Source organism: Macrotis lagotis, chromosome 1 (genome assembly GCF_037893015.1).
Source record: "Macrotis lagotis isolate mMagLag1 chromosome 1, bilby.v1.9.chrom.fasta, whole genome shotgun sequence".
In the NCBI taxonomy this organism is placed as follows: domain Eukaryota; kingdom Metazoa; phylum Chordata; class Mammalia; order Peramelemorphia; family Peramelidae; genus Macrotis; species Macrotis lagotis.
In genome coordinates this window covers 799,930,822-799,953,328 of record NC_133658.1, presented here as the reverse complement: position 1 = coordinate 799,953,328, position 22,507 = coordinate 799,930,822, and the positions used below count along the sequence as shown (strand labels likewise).

Below are 22,507 nucleotides of genomic sequence, written 5' to 3'. Positions count from 1 at the left end.
TTTTAACTACTTTTTCTTAGGGATTTTTTTTGCAAGGCAAATGGGGTTAAGTGGCTTGCCCAAGGCCACACAGCTAGGTAATTATTAAGTGTCTGAGACCGGATTTGAACCCAGGTACTCCTGACTCCAGGGCCGGTGCTTTATCCACTGTGCCACCTAGCCACTCCCAAGATTTCTTTCTAATTTAAATATTCTTATTACTTCAGTATAAGAATATTATGTGTATTCCCTTCCATGACATGAATTTCAGCCCTTGTAGAATTTAAGTTTGGGAGAATTTCTGGGGCTGAAAAAATTCATCATCTCTGGCCAATCTTGATAAAGACTTATTGTATCTCTAGGCCTGTCCTCGAAGCCTTTCCAGGTTGGTTGGGATGGCCAGAGTTTTTATTCACTTGATTTGGCCTTTGAGCACCTGGAGTCCACCTCCTAGGTTAGGGGAGAAGCATCAGATAAGGGCATTTAGTAGAGGATTGATGACTAAGCATGAGTTTAAGATTCTATTATTCTAAACTCTTTATAAAGCTATAATTTTAAGACTGTGATTCTAAGTGTTGAGTCTGTAACATTAGAAAAGTCACTGATTCTAAGATTTTACTATTTTAGCATTCTGTTATTTCAAGTTTTCATGATTCTGACCAATATCATGATGAAAAGGTTTACATTATATAAATTAGAATATAAACTCTTTGAGGTCGGGGACCATCTCTTATTTACCTTTTTATTCCCAGTGCTTAGAAGCTCTATACATAGTAGGTCCTTAATAAGTTTTTGAATTTTTTTTATAAGTTAATGGCTATAATGGCAAAAAATTTAAAAATAAAATCCTTCATTTGTTATTGTAGTATTTGGTTTCCTATTCAATGTATATGTGTATTTTTTTAATCTGTGAGCCTTTATGAGATGAAAGATACAGATATCATATTTCTTATTTCCCCTATTTAGAGGTATTTCACACATTTCCTTCTATAAAGGAACTGGAACTTTGTTTCAATGGAATTAAAGCTATCAGCATCAAGACGGGAGAATTTCGATTATTGGAAGTAAGTCTGGAGACAAGATATCTTTAAAAAAATTTGCCTACCTGTCATTTCTCTGATTATGGATATAGAATTCCTTCCTCAACTACAACTCTTGCTATCTTTTTTGTTCAGTACTTCTGAGAGTTGAATTAGAAATAAAATTGAGATTGAATCATGCTGTCAGTACTGCCATATATATCAATCACTCTTAGAGTGATTTGGAACTTGGAAACCTGATTTGTTTTCTTATTGACTGTCCTCATCTAGGCATTTTACTCCTCTGGTGCTCAATTTTCTCCTCTAAAAAATGTACATAATAATAGTCAAACTCTCTACCTCAAAAATTTGGGTGTGAGATACATGAAAGAATGTATATGAAGTGTGCAACCATAAAACACTATATGAATTGTGAACTTTGATAATGATAATATTTTCCAGATAATGAAAGTTTATGTATTTATGCACAGAACTTTTATTTTTTTCATCATTTTCAATGTGACCCCATCTAAAATATATTCAATATGTAACATATGACCTAACACCACATGTTCTGGGATTATGTGTACTTAGTTTTAAACTTAGAGGCATACCCACATTCTTCCTCACATATATCCCAATCATTCTCTCTTTGGTTCATTTTACCTTTACCCAAAATTTACTCTAGGAAATTTTATAATAGAGTTCAACTATACCACTTATCTATTCCTCCACAGATTTGATGAAAAGGTCCCCAGCTGCCATATAAGACCTCAATGAATAAGGCATATATTAGGAATAGAGCAGTCCTTAGGCCATTGGATATGTGAGTTCCTAAGAGGCAGATGGAGCAGCTTGATGGTGAGGTGGATAGAGTGAGAATCTGAAAACAGGAAGATTCACTTTTGAGTTCAAATCAAACCTCAGACACTTACTGGCAGTGTGACTCATATTTGCCTCAATTTCCTCAGCTGTAAAATGAACTACAGATAAAAATGACAAACCATCCCAGTATCTTTATTAAGAAAACCCCAAATAATGTCACAAAGAGTCAGCTATGACTGAAATAACTAAACAACAAGAGATGATTGACACAGTAATATGAGTCAGGATACCTGGTTTCAAGACCTTGTTCTACCACTTACTAGCTATTGGGTCTTGGACCAATCACTTTCTGAACCATAGTTTCCTCATTTCCAAAATGGGAATCATCATACTAATCCTGACTATTTCATAGAGCTGTTGTGAGGAAAGTTTTTTTCAAACCTCAAAGAGCTGCAGAAATGAAAGTTATTATTGAAACTACTTTGTCTATAACACCTTTCTGTCTCATCCTTTGCTCTTCAGTATAGCCAACAGCTGGCACAGTTCACTGCTCTCATAGTATCCCAGCAGCAGCCTCCTTCCTACTAATTCATCCCATTCCTTCCACTGGATGCTAGGAATTCAGATTGCCAGCTTTATTATAATTTTGTATGAAAAAAGAATAAATAGGTCTTGAAAAAAAGGTCATTAATAGTCCATGAGCATTAATTCATCTAATGTATTCTATTTATGCATTTATTTAATTCCATTTATTTTGTTTCCTTCTAATTTCTCAAAATAATAACAATAATTTATATATTCCCTGTCTGACTTTGGGTAAAGTCACTTAGATTCTGTTGGTAAAGAGGCTCAGTAATCTCTTTCAAATATTTTCTGTATATAAGATTAATTTGAGAAAGAAGGCCAAAATTTCCAAGGTCAACTGACAAGAGGTATCTTCATCTTGCCAATTGTTAACTTGCAACCTCCTAATGAAGGACATCCAAGGACAGAGATCCGGGCAATTCTAATTTGGAAAATGCTCCATAAATACAGTCTCCTGCTGATGAGCACAGGAAGAATTCTGGACTGGGATTTATGATTGCTGGGGACTAGCTGCCTCCTGGTCATTGATTGGTGGCTATATGAACTTGGAGAAATCTCTCCCTAAATTCATGGCTTGAATTGGAGGGGACCTTGAAAATTATCTAGGTTTAGCATCTCCTTTTATAGACTAGGAAAATGAGGCCCGTTGTCTCAACAGTAGCAGAGCCAGAATTCACAATCCACAACTTCCAGTTCTGAATTCGATATTCTTTCCACTTCATCTTCCTGCTTCTCCCTAGGCCTGTTTGGCTTACACTCTCACAGCCCTTGTAAAATGGGGCAGGGGAGAATTTATTGGATAGGATAGTCTTTTTTTAATGTTTTTGCAAGGCAAATGGGGTTAAGTGGCTTGTCCAAGGCCACACAGCTAGGTAATTATTAAGTGTCTGAGACCAGATTTGAACCCAGGTACTCCTGACTCCAGGGCTGGTGCTTTATCCATTGTGCCACCTAGCTGCCCCTTGGATAGGGTAGTCTTTAAGAAGCCCTTTCATTCCTAGGGTCTATGGTCCTAGGAGTGAATAGGGAAGGGATGTATAATGTACTTTATAATAATAATAACACTTGAAATGAAGAAGATGGAATGGTGGACTGGACAAATTTGGGATTTTCTCCTCTTCAAGTGACAAAGAAGGCTCTGGTGATAAGATACCAAGGGTGGGCTTTCTAGTGATGTCGCTCATAAAAATATCTTTTTCCATGATCTGTCTCTCTTTAAGTGCAGCTGTGGAATAGATCCAACTGAACTGTTGGCTTCTGTGAACAGAATTAACTCCAGGGGAAAATCACACTGGAGCTCAACGGGTCTAAGAAGCTCTACTCAAACAGTTAGAGTGGCCTCCTCATTCCTACTACCTTCTCCTTCCAACTCCACCTTCCACATAGCTCAGATACCACCTTCTCTTTTGCTCCCTACTATGTCTGCCACCCCCATCCCAACCCACTCCTTATTCCCCAGCAAAATGATCTGTCCTTTGAATCTCTTCCTCCTTATTTTTGACCACTCCTAAGCACTAATCATTTTTTAATTTCTATTTTATTTGTCTGTTAATCAATATAAAGCCTCTCCTGTAAGCCTCGGCATTACAACATCCCATCTCATGCAGCTCTCCTAATACAATCTATACTCCAGTCATATTGTAAGATGATGCAGCCATGGATCTTACCCTACCTTTTCTCACAACTACATCTTTGCTCACAAAATCCTTAAGGCCTGGGTTGTCCCCTTCACTACCCACTCCTACCCCAATCCCTACCAACCAGTACCAACAATGCTGTCTCTGTCTCTAGAAATTGTAGCTATCCTTTAAGGCCTAGCTCAGGAGCCCTGGCTCCTCTGGAAACAATTTGTTATCTCTGCAGTAAGAAATGACATCTCCCCACTCCCCACTCCCCACTTTCATAGTTCTTTATGTTCATGTTATATTTTCTTCCTATTCTTTAATTATTGGTATATGCTTTCATCTTCCTTACTAGATTGAAAGCTTTATTATGACAAGCACTGTATTATTTATATTTCTTCAAGGCATAATTACAAGGTCTTGTCTATAGTTGGCTCTCAATATTATACTTGTGGAATTGAATTGATAGTACTGGACTACAAATAAGAATTAGGGGCCTAAATTTCAGACCTGCCACTGCATTCCATCTCTACCCCACCCTTCTTTTAATTGAATTGTGTTTCCTCCTTGTTTCAGACATCTTCAAATTCAGAATAGCCAAGTCACTTTCTGAGCCTTAGTTTCCTCATCTATAAAATGAGAGAACTAGTTTCAATTCTTCTATCTCTTCTAGACCTAAATCTCCACTCCCTCCTCATGAGTTGTTGTGAACACAAAAATGTATCCTATGTTAGGGTAACTTAGATGGTTCAGTGGATAGAGCACTGCCCTAGAGTCAGGATGATCTAAGTTCAAATCCAGCCCTGGATACTTGATATTTACTAATTGAGTGACCTTGGGCAAGTCACTATTGCCTCACAAAAAAACCAATGTATCCCATGTTAGCCAACCACCTAATGATGAACATCTCCATAGTATATTGGGCTGGCCCCAAGATGCCTGATACTTGGGCCATTGCAGAACCTGTAAAAGAAAAAACTTCTAGTTAGAGTTGACAGCTTTTGCAAGACCAAGGTGCCCTCCAAATGAAAACAAGTTAAACAAAAAGGGAGGACATGAATGGAGATGTTTTAACCATTGTATAAGATTATTGCTCTTTCCTAAACCCTTTCTAGAGAGCCAGAATTCCCACTCTTTCATAGCCCATGTCTATAAGACATTTTTCCTTAATGTTTATTTATCATGTTCACATCTGACTAAGAGATTACTGATTTAATTCATTCTATAAACATTTCCTAATAATGCAAGCTGTTTTCACAGTCCTATATCCAAGGGGAGATACAGAATTTAAGAAAGACACAGGTTAGATCAAGACTGTTGTGGCACTTACAATCTAGAAGGGAACTAAGACACAAAAAACAGTCTTGATCATCATCACTAAAAGAATATTTTCCATTTTTACAACACTACAAAGCTTACAAAGTGTTTTCCTACTAATGATTCTATGAGACAAGGAATGTAAAAAATATTATGTTTCACAGATGAGGAAACTGAGGCTCATAGAGATGAAATAACCTGAACTGAGATCACTTAGCTAATAAGACCAGAATTAAACTCAAGTCATCCTCTCCACATGCAAAGTTCTAGCCATCATACCACACTCTCACATAATATGACGACACTTGGATTAGAAAGGAAGAAGCAAATTTCTGAGAGACATTAGGGGGAAATCCATTACATACATGGAGGATGAGAGGCTTTCTGATGAAAGTGGAATTTGACTAGAAAATTAGTAAACAAAGAGGAATGGGGAAAGCATTCCAGTCAAAGACAACATTCATTTTCAAAAGCCTGGTCAATAAACTGATTGTGGACTCTGAAATCTGATTCAATACCTGACCTCAAGGATCTTTCAGTCTAGTCAGAAGAGATAAAGAGATAAACCCAGACTTTTCCCATATAAATTATCATGTAAATTAGACAATGGAAAGGTTTGAACAAAACAATATGAATGAATGAATGAATGAATGAACAAGTTGCTTAAAAACATCCCATCCAAATCAGCCTCCTCTGTCCTACTTTACAAGGAGAATGAGAGAAAGCCAAACGGGCCTATGGAGGAGCAGAAGATGCAGTGGGTAAACCATCGAATTCAGAAATGGGAGCTGTGGGTTTTGATTTCTTCTCTGTCACTGTGAGACTGAGGGGATCACTCATTCAACAAGTATTTATTAAATATCTATTATATGCGAGTTATAATGCTAGGAGTTGGTAATACAAATATAAGGAACCTACTCACAAGTCTACATTCTAACTGAAGAGATGAGGAAATATATAAATATATCAGAATAAATTTAAGGAGAATATCTAAAAATAAATGCAAAGTAGTTGAATGCAAGGTAGTTTGGGAGGGAGGGCAATCTGTGGGCAGATGGAAGAATCAGAAAAGGCTCCATGCAGAAGGTGATATTATTGCTGCACTTTAACGGAAGAAAGGGACTTGAGGTAGAGATGGGGAGAGATTCCAGGATGGGAGAATGACAAATGGAAAGACAGAAAGAAGGCAAATGGAATGTGGCTTGTCAGAGAGAGAGAGAGATCAGTTCGACTGAATTATAGAGTATGGGAGGCTGATACTAGAAAGACAGGTTGAGGTAGGTTGTATATGGTTTTAAAAACTAAACACAAGAGTTTTTATTTGATTCTCCAGATATAAGAAAGCCTCTGGAGTTTATTTAATTGGAAGTTACAGGGTCCAATTTGCCCTTAAGGAAACACTCTTTAATGGAGGATAGACTGAAGTGGGAAGAGATTTGAATCAGGAAAATCGATTGGAAGACTGATGCAACAATGTAGGCAGGAGTGATGACATGGTAGCTATGTGAATGAAGAGAAGTACTTGAATTTGAGAGTTAGAAAAGAGAAAGCAAGATTTGAATAAATATATGGGGGGGAGGGACAGTGAGGAATTAATGACACCAAGATTTAGACCAGGGTGAGACTGGAAAAATGATGACTCCTTCAACATAAACATGAAAGTTTGGAAGAGGATTGAGTTTTGGGGGAAAGATAATGAATTTAGTTTTAGACATGTTGAGTTTGAGATGTTTTTATGTCCAAAAAATAATTTGTGATGCACAGTGGAAGTTTTAAAAAGTGAGGTTGACTATATAGATCATAATAAAGGACAAACAACAATAATAATATTACTAGGGAAATGATCATTAAACTCATGGGAACTGATGAAGTCTCCAAGAGTTAAGAGAGAGAAGAGTAAGGGGGTCTAAATCAGAGTTGTGGAATATTGTCACGGTTTGGGGACATGATATGGATAAAGTATCAGTGAAGGAGGTTAAAAAGGTTGCATACAAATATAGGAGAGTGGTGAACAGGGAATGACTGATATTTTAGTTAGGAATATTACAGGGATGATGCATGGAGCCATTGAGGAGTACATTATATACTCTTTCTGGTAGTAACAGATTTATTTGATTATGATTTTAGTGCTGGAAGGGGTAGGAAGAGTGATTGAGGGTATAAATGATGGCAGCTGTGAGAAGCCTCCAAAGTGAAGGGAATCATGTTGGGAACCCATACTTAGATGTATGTAGTGACCAACTGAAATAACCATCAGTTAGAACAGGGGATCCAAGGGTGGGAGGACTGGGCTTGTAAGGGTTATTGTGGCTACTGGGTTTGGTTTCTGTGAGATTCAAGATTCAAGAAAGGAGAGATCTCTTCAAGCTTGGGGTCTAGGGCAGATTTTCTGGAGAAGTAGTTTCTGAGTTGGGCCCCGAAGAATGGGAAGGAAGGGGAAACATAGAGTTGCAAACTATAGCAGCATTTCTTCCCATTGATAACAGTACACAATCTATTATAACATTTGGATACTTTTTTTTCCACTGTCTTTTTGGAACTTAGCACCTGGATCTTTCATTCAATAACTTGTCTCAAGAAGCCATCCGCGAGCTGGGAATTCTGCCTCACCTTAAGATATTGCTTCTAACAGGCAATGGGCTTACTTCTCTTCCTCCCAACATGGCTGTCACAGAGCCGTAAGTGTCTATTTCTGACCTTGCTTCAGCAGTTCTCATAGAACCTAAGGACCTCCTTTCAATTTATTTTTCAAATTGACCCTTACAAACTTGCAAACCTAGTCTCACCATGCTCCTCCAGCCTCATAGTTTAAAACTATCAGTATCTCCTTTAATATGCCCATCCCCAGGCACAAGCTCTCCTAATTTACTTTCAAACTTCCCTTCCTACTTAGTAGTAGCATTCAACATTCATTGCAAACAAAACGAAAAGAAACTTAAAAAAACAGCAGTCTACTGTGTCTTAAGTACTAGGGAGGTAAGGGAGGTACAATGTTTAGATATGATCCCAGCTTTCAAGGAGATAACAATCTAATGAGTAGATAAAACATATATATATATATGCATATATATATATATATATACACACACACACACACACACACACACACACACACACACACAGATAACCATATCTGAGAGCCTAGAATCCAGGGGAATAGACAAAAATATTTGAAAAACAGTGATAAGGTGAAATGAGTGAATAGAATCCATTAATTTATTTAATTTAATCTTGTATGCTTGGGCTACGTGTCCTTATATCCCTAGGTCTTGTTTGCTTCTAGTAAAAAAATTAAGCTAAGCACATACTAAGGAGGAAACAGAAAGACAAAAGTCAATTCCTGTCCTCAAGGAACTTTAAAAATAAATAAATACAAATAAAAGTGCACAAACAAGCTATATATATAGTATAAATGGATAAGAGATGGAAGGCACTAGAATTAAGAGGGTTTGGGAAAGGCTTGCTGTGGGAAGGTTTATCTGAGATTCAGAGGAAGCCAGGGAAGCCAGGAGGCATAGATAAAGATGAAGAGAATTTCAGTCTTGGGTGAAAACCAGAGTCAGGACAGGGGGATGAGGTGTCTTGTTTGATAAATAGCAAAAACTCCGTTGTCACTATGTCAAAGAGTTTGGGGGGGTGAGTAGGGAGGTGGGGAAGGGGTGCAGTGTTAAGATGTAAAAAGACTAAAAAGGGAATGGGAACTAAATCATGTAGGACTTTGAATACCAAAGAGAGAATTTTGTATTTTATCTTAGAGATAATAGGATCCACTAGAGTTAATTGAATAAGGGGGTGACGTGACCAGACCTGTGTCTGGAATGGGAACAGATTTGAGGCAGGCAGACCTTCTCCCCCTCCCTCAAGCAGAATTTTGCAATTATTTAAACATGAAGGTGATAATAAACATCTGCACCAGAGTGATGATAGTGTCCAAAGGATAAAGGAAGGTGTATTCAGGAGATGTTCCAAAGATGAAATTCACAGGCCTTGATAACAAATTGGATATGAATAGATCAGAACAATAAAATAAAAATGAAAGTGCCACCTGAATTACTTTATTCAATGCCATGCCTATCAAATTAACAAAGGATTATTAGAAAACAATAATGGAATTCATCTGGAGGAACTAAAGTCAAGAATTCTAAGAGAAATAATGAAAAAAGGTAGTAAGGAAGGTGGTTTAGTAGTATCAGATCTCAAACTTTACCACAGGCAGTAACCATCAAAATGATTAAGTATCATATTTTTTTAAAGAAAGGGTAATCCATAGAACAGATTAGTTATACAACATACAGAAACAAATGAAGGTTAGTAGTCTGGTCTTTAATAAATTTCAAAATACCAGCCACTAAGGTAAAAACTCATTGTCCAGCAAAAACTGCTGAGAAAACTATAAAGCAATCTGGTAGAAGTCAAGTTTAGGCTAACACATCACAATATTTACCAAAATTAGTTCCAAATGGATAGATGTAAAAAAATTAAAGAATGAAAAAGAATCACAGAAGACACAATAGATAATTTTGAAAACAAGATTTAAAAATTGTGTTTTTCTTAAACAAAACTAAAGTAGCTAAAATTAGAAAGGAAATAGTAAGTGGGGAAGGGGAAATCTTCCTGGCAACTTTCTCTGATAAGGCTCTAATTTCTTAGATATATATATATATGAGGAATTGATTTTAAATAAGAATAAGAGCCTTTTATCAATTGATAAATGGTCAAAGGATATGAGTTTGTCCTCAAAGGAATATGTTCAAATTATCAAGTCATATAAAAATTCTTCAAATAACTAAAAAATTAGAGAAATGCATATTAAAGTTAAACTGAGTTTCCATCAATGCTTCTCAGATTGGTCAAGGTGACAGAAAAGAAAAAATGACAAATGTTGGATGATCTATGGAAAAATAGATATGATAGTGTAGTGGTGAAATTGATGGAGCTGTAAATGAGTTCAGCTAATCTGGAAAGCAATATGAAACTAAACTAAAAAGTTAGCTCTATGTGCTCTTTGATCCAGTGAGTGATATTAGGCATATTATACCCCAAAGAGATAGTGAGAAAGACACAGGGATGGATACAGAAATATGGAGAGAGAGAGAGAGGGAGAGGGAGAGAGAGAGACAGACAGACAGAGAGAGAGAGACAGACAGACAGACAGACAGAGACAGAGAGAAAGAGACAGAGACAGGGGGAGAGAGAGGGGGGAGAGAGAGAGACAAACAGAGACAGAAAGAGGCTGAAAGCAATGATGAAAGGAATGGTTGAAAGAAACTGAGGAAGATTTATATAAATGTGCAAAATAAAGTGAGCAGTACTAGAAGAATAATATATACTCTAAGAACATTGTAAAGACAACTTTGAAAGCCTTAATAATTCTGATCAATGTAATAATCTGTTATGATTCCATAATATGGATAAAAAAAAGCTTTTTTTTGGACCTGATCAGTACAGGAATGTATAAAGGCTTGCCTATGTATATTTGTTCCAAGGGCTTTCTTTTTCTTTGCTTTTTTCCTTTCTGATGGGGTGAACAGAGGGAGACTAAATGCATGCCTTTCATTTGAAAATAAAATACAAATGTTAAATGTGAGTCTTCCTGTAAATATGGAAGCTATACTATCTCTGGAAGAAGTAGCTTTATGCAATCCAAGCAGTGAAATGGATTTATGAGTACATCTAGATAAAATGCAAAGAACAAACAGTGGTGGTTAGTGACTCCCTGTTAAAGGGCCCGAGCCAGCTATTTGAGAACCTGACATATTCAATAAAAGAGATTTACTGTCTTCAGGGGTATGTATCTGAAACAAAACCAAAAAAACCTCCTAATGAATATCACCTGCTTCTAAGATTGGAAGGAGGATAAAGGAAGCACAGACACTACTTTCACCACTTCTGCACACAAGGAAAGGCCATTTTAGGGATATGTGTAGTTTGTACATGATTAAAAAGATGTTGCTTGTGAATGGGATATGAGTTTCTGGACATTGGCTCAGACAGGGAAGGCATTCACCTAAAAAAAGCTAGTAAAACTATATTTAACTGAAATATTGTAAATAAAATGAGACTTTATAATGAAAAGGAAAAAAATCTGTCCATATAATATATCTAATCAACCCTGCTGCAATAAAGTATCAAGAAGAAAGAGAATGACAGAAAAAATATTTAAGAAAAACAGCAATAAAACCCATGACCACCTATGTCTATATACAAAGACACAAAGTATGAATTATATATATGATAAGCCAGTGATCCTAACATAAGGAGGTAAATTTGGCTTCATAGGGATAATTGAGTCATGGTATAGCATTCATGATTGGGATTTGATTTGTAGGGGTAGATAATATGAGGATTTACAGTACAACATTTATTTTGCATTTTTATTCTCTTCCAATAAGAGTATTCTTTGAATAGGAATAGCTTCAACAAAAATAGTAAGCAGGATAAAGAAACCTAATATAAGTGAGGATATGATGAGGCAATATACAGTTGCCCTCACCAGGCCTAAGAGTAAATTGAATTGTGCAGCTTCACATATACTTGGATAGCTCCGGGTTACTATCCGTTCATCTACATCCACCAATAATGTAATTCTCTTTTTTGAAAATATTTAATATTTATTTATTCTCATTTTGTACAAATAATTTTTATACATTAATGAAATATTCTTGTTTAAGAGTAAACCAAAATACCCCCTCCCCCAAAAAATATAGACTCACTTGAGCGATAAAGTAAAGGGGAGAGAAAAAATTAAAATTAAAATTAAAAAAATAATAGTAATAATTGTAGGTATGGCCAGGCCAGTGGACAGAGTACCAGCCCTGGAGTCATGAGCACCCAAGCGCACATCCAGCCCCGTATACCCAACAATCACTTAGCCGTGTGACATGCAAGCCACCCGAACCCCACTGCCCTGCAAAAACCAAAAAAGAAAAAGAAAAAGAAAAAAAAAAAACAAAAGAAAAGAAAATAGTAATAATAGTAGGGGTGGCTAGGTGGCAGACAGAGCATTGGCCCTTGAGCCAGGAGCACACGGGTCCAAATCCGGCCTCAGACACCCAACTATACTATGTGGGCCCAGGTGAGCCACCCAGCCCCATTTGCCCTGAACCCCCCCAAAAATAATAATAATAAAAAATATGCTTGAGTCTTTGTTCCAACACCAACAACTCTGTTGTGAGTGGGTCACATTCTTTATGATAAGTCCATGGCAAAAGTTACTTCCATATTTTTCCACTGTTGCCATTGCTGATAGCAACTCCCTCCTTTTGTAATTCTCCACTACTATGTACTATATTTTCTCTCTCCTTTCACTCTGACTCTGCTGTAGGGTAGCTGAGTGGCGCAGCAGACAGATCCCTGGTTCTGGGGCCAAGAGGCCCTGAGCCCCCATACCACCCCTTAGGCCCAGCATCCACCTGACCCTATGGTCCTGGACAGGCCATCCAATCCCAGCCCCGTGCAAGAAGTAAAAAAGAAAATGTGTTATATCTGACCACTCTCCCCCATGGTCCATCCTCTCCTCCATCACTCACATCACCCCCCCCTTCCCCCTGTCCTCCCCCACTCCTTCTTACTCCAGATGCCTATACCCCATTCAGTATATATGCTGTTTCCTCTCCTAGCCACCTCTTATGAGAGTGAAGATTCCCTCATTCCCCCTTGCCTCTCCCCTTCCATATCATTGCAATAGCTCATTGTAATAAAGAAAAATATTATTATATGAAATATCTTGGCCTATTCCCCCCTCTCCTTTTTCTTTCTCCCATTACATTTCCATTTTTTCTATTGACTCCATTTTTACTCCATATTTTATCTTTGAATTCAACTTTCTCCTGTGCTTCATCTATACAAGCTCCGTCTACCTGCTCTATTAACTGAGAAGGTTCATATGAGTATTATCAGTGTTATTTTTCTATACAGGAATACATGCAGTTCATCATTAAGTCCCTCATCTTTTCCCCTTATCCTCCAATCTCCATGCTTCACCTGAGTCCTGTATCTGAAGATCAAACCTTCTGTTCAGCTCTGGCCATTCCAACAGGAACATTTGAAATTCCCCTGGTTCATTGAAAGTCCATCTTTTTTCCCTGGAAGAGGACATTCATTTTTGCTGGGTAGTTGACTCTCAGTTGCATTCTAAGCTCTTTTGCCTTCCGGTATATTATATTCCAAGCCCTACGAGCTTCCAATGTAGTTGCTGCTAAGTACTGTGTGATCCTGACTGCAGCGCCATGATATTTGAATTGTGTCCTTCTGGCTGCTTGTAATATTTTCTCTTTGACTTGGGAGTTCTGGGACTTGGCTATAATATTCCTAGGGGTTGGTTTTTTGGGATCTCTTTCTCAGGGGGATCGGTGGATTCTCTCCATTTCTATTTTGCCCTCTGCTTCTACAATATCAGGGCAATTTTCTTGTAGTAATTCTTTGAAAATGATGTCAAGGCTCTTTTCCTGATCATGACTTTCAGGTATTCCAATAATTTTTAAATTATCTTTCCTAAGTCTGTTTTCCATATCAGTTGTTTTTTCAATGAGATATTTCACATTTTCTTTTTGGGGGGTTTGAAGTATTGATTCCTGGTTTCTGGTAAATTCATCAATCTCCCTGAATTCTATTCTTTGTCTGAAGGATTTGTTCTCCTCAGAGAGTTTTCTTATCTCTTTTTCCATCTGGCCAATTTTGCTTTTTAAAACATTCTTCTCCTCAATAACTTTTTGAACTGTTTTATCCATTTGACCTAAGCTGGTTTTTAGCATGCTATTTTCTTCAGCATTTTTTTGGATTTCCTTGACTAGGCTGCTGACTTCATTTTCATGTTTTTCCTGCATCTCTCTCCTTTCTTTTCCCAGTTTTTTCTTCTAACTCTCTCATTTGATTTTCAAAGTCTTTTTTGAGCTCTGTCATAGCCTGAGCCCAATTTCTATTTTTCTTGGAGTCTTTAGATGCAGGAGCTTGTGCTTCCTCATCTTCAGACTGAGTATATTGATCCTTCTTAGGTTCATAGATAATGTATTTCTCAATGGTGTTTCTCTTGTTTTTCTGTTTGCTCATTTTCCCAGTCTAAGCCTGTTTTTGGGGTGCTTCCTGAGCTTTTGGGACACTCCTACAAGAGTCTCAGTGTGTGAGGCTCTGTCCTCCCTTCTGGTCTGTGAATGACCACAAACTGCCCCCTCTGCCACAGGGCTCAGGTGGGTGGTGGCCCTGCTTTTCTATGGGGGGGCCTGGACTGCGATCAGGATCCAAATGTGGTCAGAGCCCCAGAGTCCTGTTCTAGGAACAGAGGACAGAGCTCCACAATCTCTCTCTCTTCACTTCCCTCCCTAGGTTCAATGGGCTCATGCCCTGGGGCCTCCTGCTTCTGTTTCCTGGATTTGGAATGCAGTGGCCAAGCAGTTGGCTGTGTGCCCTGAGGGCTGGGCTTCACATGCTCACTCTGGCAGAGGTCCCACAGCTTTTCCCCCAATTTGTGCCTGGTGCTCCCTGGGGCACAGGTCAGGAAACTACCGCGCTGCTGTGAGCTGCAGCTCCCAGAGCCCTGGGGCTGCCTCCAGGAGGCTGAAGTTCTTTCACTCTGGTGGGCCACCCCTCTGGCGGGCTGCCCCACCGACCCCGGGGAGCAGAGCCTTTCTGCTCTTTTCCAGGTTACCTTGAATAGGAGAACTGCCTCACTGGGTCCCTCTGTGGGTTCTGTCTCTCAAAAATTTAGTTAAAGTCCTTAGTTTCAAAGATTTATGAGAGAGCACCTAGGACTCGATCCACTCTTGTCGACATCTTGGCTCCGCCCCTGTAATTCTCTTGTGTTATTCTTGCCTGTGTTTTATCATTATTCCTCCTTAAAAGAGTCATCTAACACACTGGAGGCCTTCCTTTTGTTCTTTTTTTAACTGTCTTGCTGTCTTGTGGATATAATGTAACTAAGTTATCACAGAGTTGGTGTCAAATTTCCAACCTCATTCAAAAAAAAAATTATAGGAATTAGAGCTGAGAGATCCTTACAGATTAGTCAGGTAAAGAAATCGAGGCCTAAAGAGGGGGGACAGATCCTCTGATTCCTTGGCAGATCTGGTCCAGAGGTCCATGAGACTCCCTCAAAGAGGATTTATTCATTTCCCTCCTGAAGCAGTGATCCTTTCCAATCTTTGTCTTCACAGGAACCTTTCTGTCATCCGCCTCACCAGCAAGCGTTATGTGCTCAGGTTCCAAGCTCTGGAGACACTAATCTTAGATGACAACAAACTTTCTCATCCCAGCTGTTTCGCCAGCCTGGCCGGACTCAGAAGGTAATGCTGACAGGCATAAGAAGTCAGCCGCTTGCACAGCTTCCCTTCTTCCTTCCCTGGCTGTCCTAACCATCCCAGGTCCCTTCCCACCAAGGGAAGATCTTAGGCCACCAATTGAGGTTGAGATCACTCTGCTGGGATTTTATCATGGGATCTTAGAATTTAGAATGGGAAGAAATCTTAGCAGTCATCCAGTCCAAAATATTCATTGTACAGAAACTGAGACCCTGAAAAAGTAGAGTGTCTTTAGCAAGCTCACACAGCTGAATTATATTAAAAACAGCATTTTAGATTTATGAAGTAACAGAGATAGATAATCTAGCCTACCCACCTCATTTTATATATGGGGGAAACAGACTCAGATAAGTTATCTTGTGGAATAGTAGAAGTAAGCAACAGGCCAAGATTTGAAGTCTTCTGGCTCTAAGTATGCCAGATCACACCACATTACTGGTGAGCCAACAGGGTAGAACAACAGCTAAAAGTGTTAATGATGTCTCAAGCATCAAGATTAGAAGTCTCGAAAAGGCAAGTCATAGTCTTAATTTTGTGACTCAAGCAACAGAGATCCAAACATAAAATATTTTGTTTAGTTACAAAGCAACAGGAAGCAGAAGTTGTTGGATTCAAAGATGGTCTGTCTTATCCCAAATTCTGGGCTACTCATGTTATACACTCCTCTTGTTAAAAGAAGGGTTAAGGGGGCAGCTAGGTGGTGCAGTGGATAGAGCATGGGCCCTGGAGTCAGGAGTTCCTGAGCTCAAATCCAGCTGCAGACACTTAATAATTACCTAGCTGTGTGGCCTTGGGCAAGCTACTTAACCTCATTGCCTTGCAAAAACTTTAAAAAAAAAGAGTCAACATGACTCCTATTTGTAGAATACTTTAAGTACTCTCCTCACACCAGCCCTACAGGAATGATTATATTATATTATCCCCATCTTACAAATGAGGAAACTGCAGCTCTCAGAAGTTGAGTGAATTGTTCAGGATGCAAAATGTTCCTGAATATCAGGGTCTTATTTTCAGCCCCAGTTTTGAGGCTCAACAACTTTTTCCAACATACCCCCATATCTCTATTGTTCCTATATGTCCTGTTTTTCCACTCTTAAGACTGAAGAAATTAAGTATGGAACAAAACAAGATTTTCAGGATTCCATACCTGCAGCAAGTTCAGTTGCCCAAGTACTGTGATGAATCCACCAAGGGAAAGAGTGGTTCCCAGAAAGATGATAATCCCAAACAGAAGCTAGCACAAGGAATGAATGGGGCCTTCCTGGAAAGCAAGTCGGGAAAAGGACAACCAGATTATGCCATATTATCGATGAAAAGGGATGTGGACCGAACAGGTACGTACATTGTCTTTCAAGAAATTTCATTCTACTACCCCTAGTTTTATTCAAGCAGAGCTTTTAAAAAGGTTTAGCTTAAAACTGAAACAAAAGGCCATCTTGCCAACATGTAAAGGGATTGCCATAATCAAATAGCAATGATTACCCAAGGGGCCTGAGAGAGACCCATGGTGGGTAAATGGGCCGCAGCCTATTTCTGACAATAAACCTCACACAAAGAACACAAAAGGCACCATCAAAGAGATGTATGGCTGGGAAAGGAAGAGGGTCATTTATGACATGAAAGGGAGAGAAAAGGTATTGATGGCATAATTGAATAATAAACATTTAAATTCCTACTGGCACCTACTGGCAGGTACTGTACTAAACACTAGGGATACAAGAAGAGGCAAAGACAGTACCTGCCCTCAAGTTTACACTCTAATTCAGGAGACAACATGTAAATAAGTATATATAAAACAGGTTATAGACAAGAAGAAATTTTAGCTGAGATTTAAAAGAATCAAGGAGGTCAGTATTCCAAGAGGAAGAGAGCATTCCAGACGTGGAAGACAACTAGAGAGAATGCCTGGAGCTGAGAGGTAGAGGATCTTATTTGTGGAACAGCCAGGGGACTTGAAGAGTACACGTTGGGGAGTAATATGTCAAAAGACTGGAAAGGTGGGGGGGGGGGCCAAGGTTATGAAGACTTTGAATACAAACAGAACCCACATACTTCATTGACACCCATGTGATATAATGAGATCCAAAGGAAGGCCCCCAGCATGCTGAAAAGATCAATCAGAATGGCCTGGGATGAGGAAGCCTGGATAGGTTGTGATCTCTATTATTAATACAGTTACGTATAATGATGAGATCACAGTTCCTTTCAAGTTTTCAGGTATCACAGTGTAATGAAAAGAGAAAGCTCAGACCTTGCAATCATGGATTTTTGGCTGACCCTGCCACTTATTCACTGTGTGATCTTAGACAAATCACTTTTCAAATGGAGATAAAGATTCATGCCCTGCCTCTTTCTCAAGGCTAATGGGAGAGGGGTAAGCATAAACTAATGACTTTTGAAAAGGTTTTGTCAACTTGAAGTTCTACATAAGGCATTTTATTAACCCACATTCCTGCAGCATCTTGCAGTTTACAAAGGACTCTAAAAATGTGGCAAGCACTTAATTATATTTTGAAATTAAAAAAAAATCTTTGTTGAATTTCTTATGAGAACCTTGTGAAATAAATAGTTTAATTATTATTATCCCCATTGTTCAGATGTAAAAACTGAGGCTCAGGGAAAGGAAGTGACTTGTTTGATATCATATAGCTAGGAAATGTCAGAGCTAGAACTCAAATCTAGGATTTCTGAATCCAAGCCCAGGGTTCATTCCATTACAAACACTATATTATTCTGCCCTTTCAAAATGTCTGTTTTCTCATTATCATTCATCGATTTAGACTTTGTTTCTTATCTGGTTACAGAGGTTATATTTCCATCTTTCCCTGGATATTCATCCAACCAGGTAAGACCACTTTTTTAGCCCTGAACCTTTTAACTTAAGATAGTAAAAATAACATGTAAAATGGACTCATGCTAGCCAATAATAATAATAATAACAATAATAACTAATAACTACTTTCTAAGCTACTGCTTTCAATTTTTGCCCCTTATAATAATTCAAATTTTATAGTAATTGCAGTTAACAAAATTCTTTCCTCAGAATAACCCTAAAAGGTAGGTAATGTAATCATAATTAGTTTCATTTTACTGATGAGGATAATAATGTTCTGAGAAACTGGGTGAATTTGCCCTCACAGCTTGCAAATGTTGGAGTAAGGATTCTAGTGCTAGCCTTCTATCTCCAAGCCCAGTACTCTGTACTTTATACTAGGTTGCCTCTCTGAAGGGTACTTAGTTTAAGAGGGAAACTGATTTGTCATTGTCTTTGGTTGCAAATGAAATGGGCCTAAAACTTGACCTTGATATTAAATCTAATGGCTAAAACCATAAAACTAGTGAAGAAGACTCTTACCCTTTAGGAGCTGATAGTCTTCCTCAACTGCTGGTAGAAAATGGAAACAAAGGATTTCCACTGAGTTCCTTCAAGGAATCTAGCACATTTAATTCATCCTATACAGAATTTTCAATTATTTAGACCTATCAGAAGCCAATCTAGAACTTAAGGCCACTTAATCTGCTATTTGGTGCATATGATCATAAAATTCAGACTTAGAAGGAACTTCAAAAATCCTCTAATCTAAATCCTTTATTTACAGAGGATATCTATCCTCAAAGAGGCAGAGTAATTTGTCTGAAGTTATATAACCAGTAAGTATCAGAGTCAGAATTCAGCCTGAGTTCCTCCAAATCCAGTACTCTTCCTACAATGCCTGAGCTGGTTTGTTCATTTCTGTAATTATACCTCTGTCCCTCTGAACCCCAGAAGATGAATCTAATTTGACTCAGACTTGATGAGTCAGTACATAAATTTCACCAAGCTCATCTCCCAGGAGATTGATAGAGACAGAACAAAATATTTTGGTTCAATCAATATGATACAATTGAATAAATGTTTTTTGACAAAGATCTCTCTAAGTTTGAGGATTTTTCTCCTTCCTGAAATTACTTGGTATTTAATTATCCATGTATGTGTATGTGTATGCAGAGAGTCCCTTGAAGACAGAGCTGTTTTGGTTTTGTCTTTTTCTTTGACTCTCCAGTACCAGACCTGTTGTCTTGAAGTCCCATATACATTGAAGTCATTTAATAAATGCTTGTTGACTTGAATTGAATTTGTTTCTTACTCTCAATCTTTCATTATACAGCTATCCTGGGCTCCAGATATCTACTATATGTCTCCCCTATGACATTACAGATTCTTCTGCCATGAGATACAGTCTTGACTCTCTCTTTTCCTTTTAAGGCAAACAAAGTCTATCCACTTCCTCCTATATTTGAAATTCTTCCTGTGAAGTCATTGAAGGCCCTGAACCAGACATGGGCTCCACCTTTCCCAGAGCTGAGATATCTTAGCTTGGCCTATAACAAGGTAATTCTCTTTTGTCTAGAAGATGCAGATTGGGACCCTCCCATTTAACTATCTTCCCTCAGACCATGGGTTTTCAAAGGTAGGAGTTGGAGCTGTATCTTCACCACCTTAGATCAGAAATTCCCCAAGGGGCTTAGCCCCAACTCCTTAGTCCAGGGATATTTCAGAGACTAAAGGCCACTTCTCACCCTTCTGACTAGGGGATTCCTGAAGACAGAGAAAATGTTCTTCCTTCCCTGCTCAGATAAAGGTTCTTTACAAGCCTCAAAACAAAGGTTTCTTATGGAGAGACAGGAAGAGATCCTTTCCCTTCTTAGCTTAGGGAGCCTACTCATGAGTTGGAGTCTTGCTTTTCACCTCAAACTGAAAACTCCATAAGATCAGGAACCATTAACTTTCCTCTGACTTGAGGCTTCCTATAGGGAAGAACAATAGTCCCTCTATCTTCCCATTATTAGTGTCTAGGACACATTGGGAGCTGAGGACATGGTGTTGTCTAACAGTCCTACTTTGGACTTCTAGATCACATGCAGAACCAATTTTTGAGGGAGGGAATGTTCAGAACAAAACTCACACTTCTGGAGCTTCCCTGTGTTTCTGAGACATATACCAGAAAAAGCTTAGCCTCTAAGCAATCACATCAGTCCAGAATTCAATCTTGACATTCCTAGTCCCCAGTCCAAGTTTCTGTTGACTGGTAATTTCCCAGTAGTAGGCAATGGCCATTGTTTGTGGAGAATCACATTCATTTATTGAATCATAGATTCTTAGAATCATAAAACACTAGAATGTTAAAATAACAGAATCCAGAATCATAGAGAATCACAAGAACTGAGAGACAGAAGGGAGCCCAGAAGTCATCCAGTTCAATCTATATCTGAAAAAGAAGGCTTTTCAGAATACCCTTTTCTGATAATAAAGAGTGAATACTAGGGACTTCCCACCCTGATCCCATCCCCTAGGATTCCCCAGGTCCCTGGGGCCTAGCATTCAGTAGGACTGAGGTCATATTGATAGTGGTATTCTTGTTATTCCAGATTTCAAATGAGGATGCCCTCCTTCCTGTGGCTCTTTTTCCCTCTCTAAATCAGCTCATCTTCCACAACAATCCACTGGTTCTTCATACAAAGGGTAAAGTATTTGTAATTCAGTTCAGCCCAATAAGTCTATCCTGAAAACTTGCTGGATAATATTCCCTTGTTAGAATCCATGTGATTGTATCCAGTTCTACACACACACACACACACACACACACACACACACACACACACACACTCCTTTTAGGAAAAATGGCAAAGCTGTCAATTTCCATGCAGACAGGGAGAGTGCATGCAGCCTGTCATATGATCAGCTGAAGAAACTACGGATGTTTAGCCTAAAGAAGAGGAGAGTTTGTATTTTAGAGAGAGGAAAATGATATTTGACCATTATCTTCTAATATTTAATGAGAAGTTTTTCATGAAATTATCTTTTCATATTGTATTATGGAAATGCTTGTTTTATTCCATAAATTAAAAAAATAAATATAGATTTTAAAAAACTCTCTAAAGGATTATCTCAGGGTATAGAAAAAACAAGCTTATTCTGCAAGACCCTAGAAGGAAAAATAACGTCTAAGAAAAGAAAGGGGAAAAAAAGGATAAAACAAATAAAAAAGAAAGGAAGGAAGGAAGGAAAGAGAAAGAGACAGACAAGAAAGAAAGAAAGAAAGAAAGAAAGAAAGAAAGAAAGAAAGAAAGAAAGAAAGAAAGAAAGAGAAAGGAAGGAAGGAAGGAAAGAAGGAAGGAAAGAAGGAAGGAAGGAAGAAGGAAGGAAGGAAAAGTTGGAAGAGGAAGAGGAGGAAGAAGAAGAAAGAATTGGGAAAGAGGCATAGAAGGTTTCAGAACTGTGAAGATCAGTGCTTGGTACATTTAGAAGGTGTTAAGGAGAAAGGGGCATTGAGATGAGGGGAAAAGGTAGTAAGGATATGGACAAGAATTGAAATAGAAGGACTCATGGAAAAGGTAAAATGAATTAGAAGAAATGGAAAAGAAAAAAGTATTGAAAGAAGAAGAGAGGGGCAGCTAGGTGGTGTAGTGGATAAAGCACTGGCCTTAGAGTCAGGAGTACCTGGGTTCAAATTGGGTCTCAGACACTTAATAATTACCTAGCTGTGTGGCCTTGGGCAAGCCACTTAACCCCATTTGCCTTGCAAAAAATCTAAAAAAAAAAAAAAGAAGAGAGATAAACAAGCAAAGGAAAAGAAAAATACCAACTGCAATGAGAAGGCAAGAAGTGTTCACCAAAGTGAACTGTCCACAAGAGCCACTAGCAAAAAGTTAAAGGACCAATAATCTTGCATCCTGAAAGAATGCAAACCAGAGATCTTTTTTTTTCCCACTAATACTAAATGTTTGTCTTTTTCCCTTGGGAAGTTACTAATCTTACTATGCTCAAACACAGGCTGATCTCCCTCTTAGAAGAGAGAATAAAGGGACTTAAAGACATGCTTCATTA

The 22,507-nt window shown here is 38.4% G+C and overlaps 1 protein-coding gene across 4 annotated transcripts in view; it reads left to right on the top strand.

Moving 5' to 3' along the window:
- Positions 1–22,507, top strand: part of XRRA1 (X-ray radiation resistance associated 1) — a 127,350-nt gene that overhangs the window by 81,262 nt on the left and 23,581 nt on the right. For all 4 annotated transcript variants that reach the window (XM_074216872.1, XM_074216870.1, XM_074216871.1 and 1 more), the window contains exons 8-14: positions 946–1,043; positions 7,892–8,025; positions 15,496–15,624; positions 16,738–16,973; positions 18,444–18,484; positions 19,886–20,011; positions 21,049–21,142. In XM_074216872.1, coding sequence (XP_074072973.1) covers positions 946–1,043; positions 7,892–8,025; positions 15,496–15,624; positions 16,738–16,973; positions 18,444–18,484; positions 19,886–20,011; positions 21,049–21,142 — 858 coding nt within the window. The remainder of the gene's footprint in view (positions 1–945; positions 1,044–7,891; positions 8,026–15,495; positions 15,625–16,737; positions 16,974–18,443; positions 18,485–19,885; positions 20,012–21,048; positions 21,143–22,507) is intronic.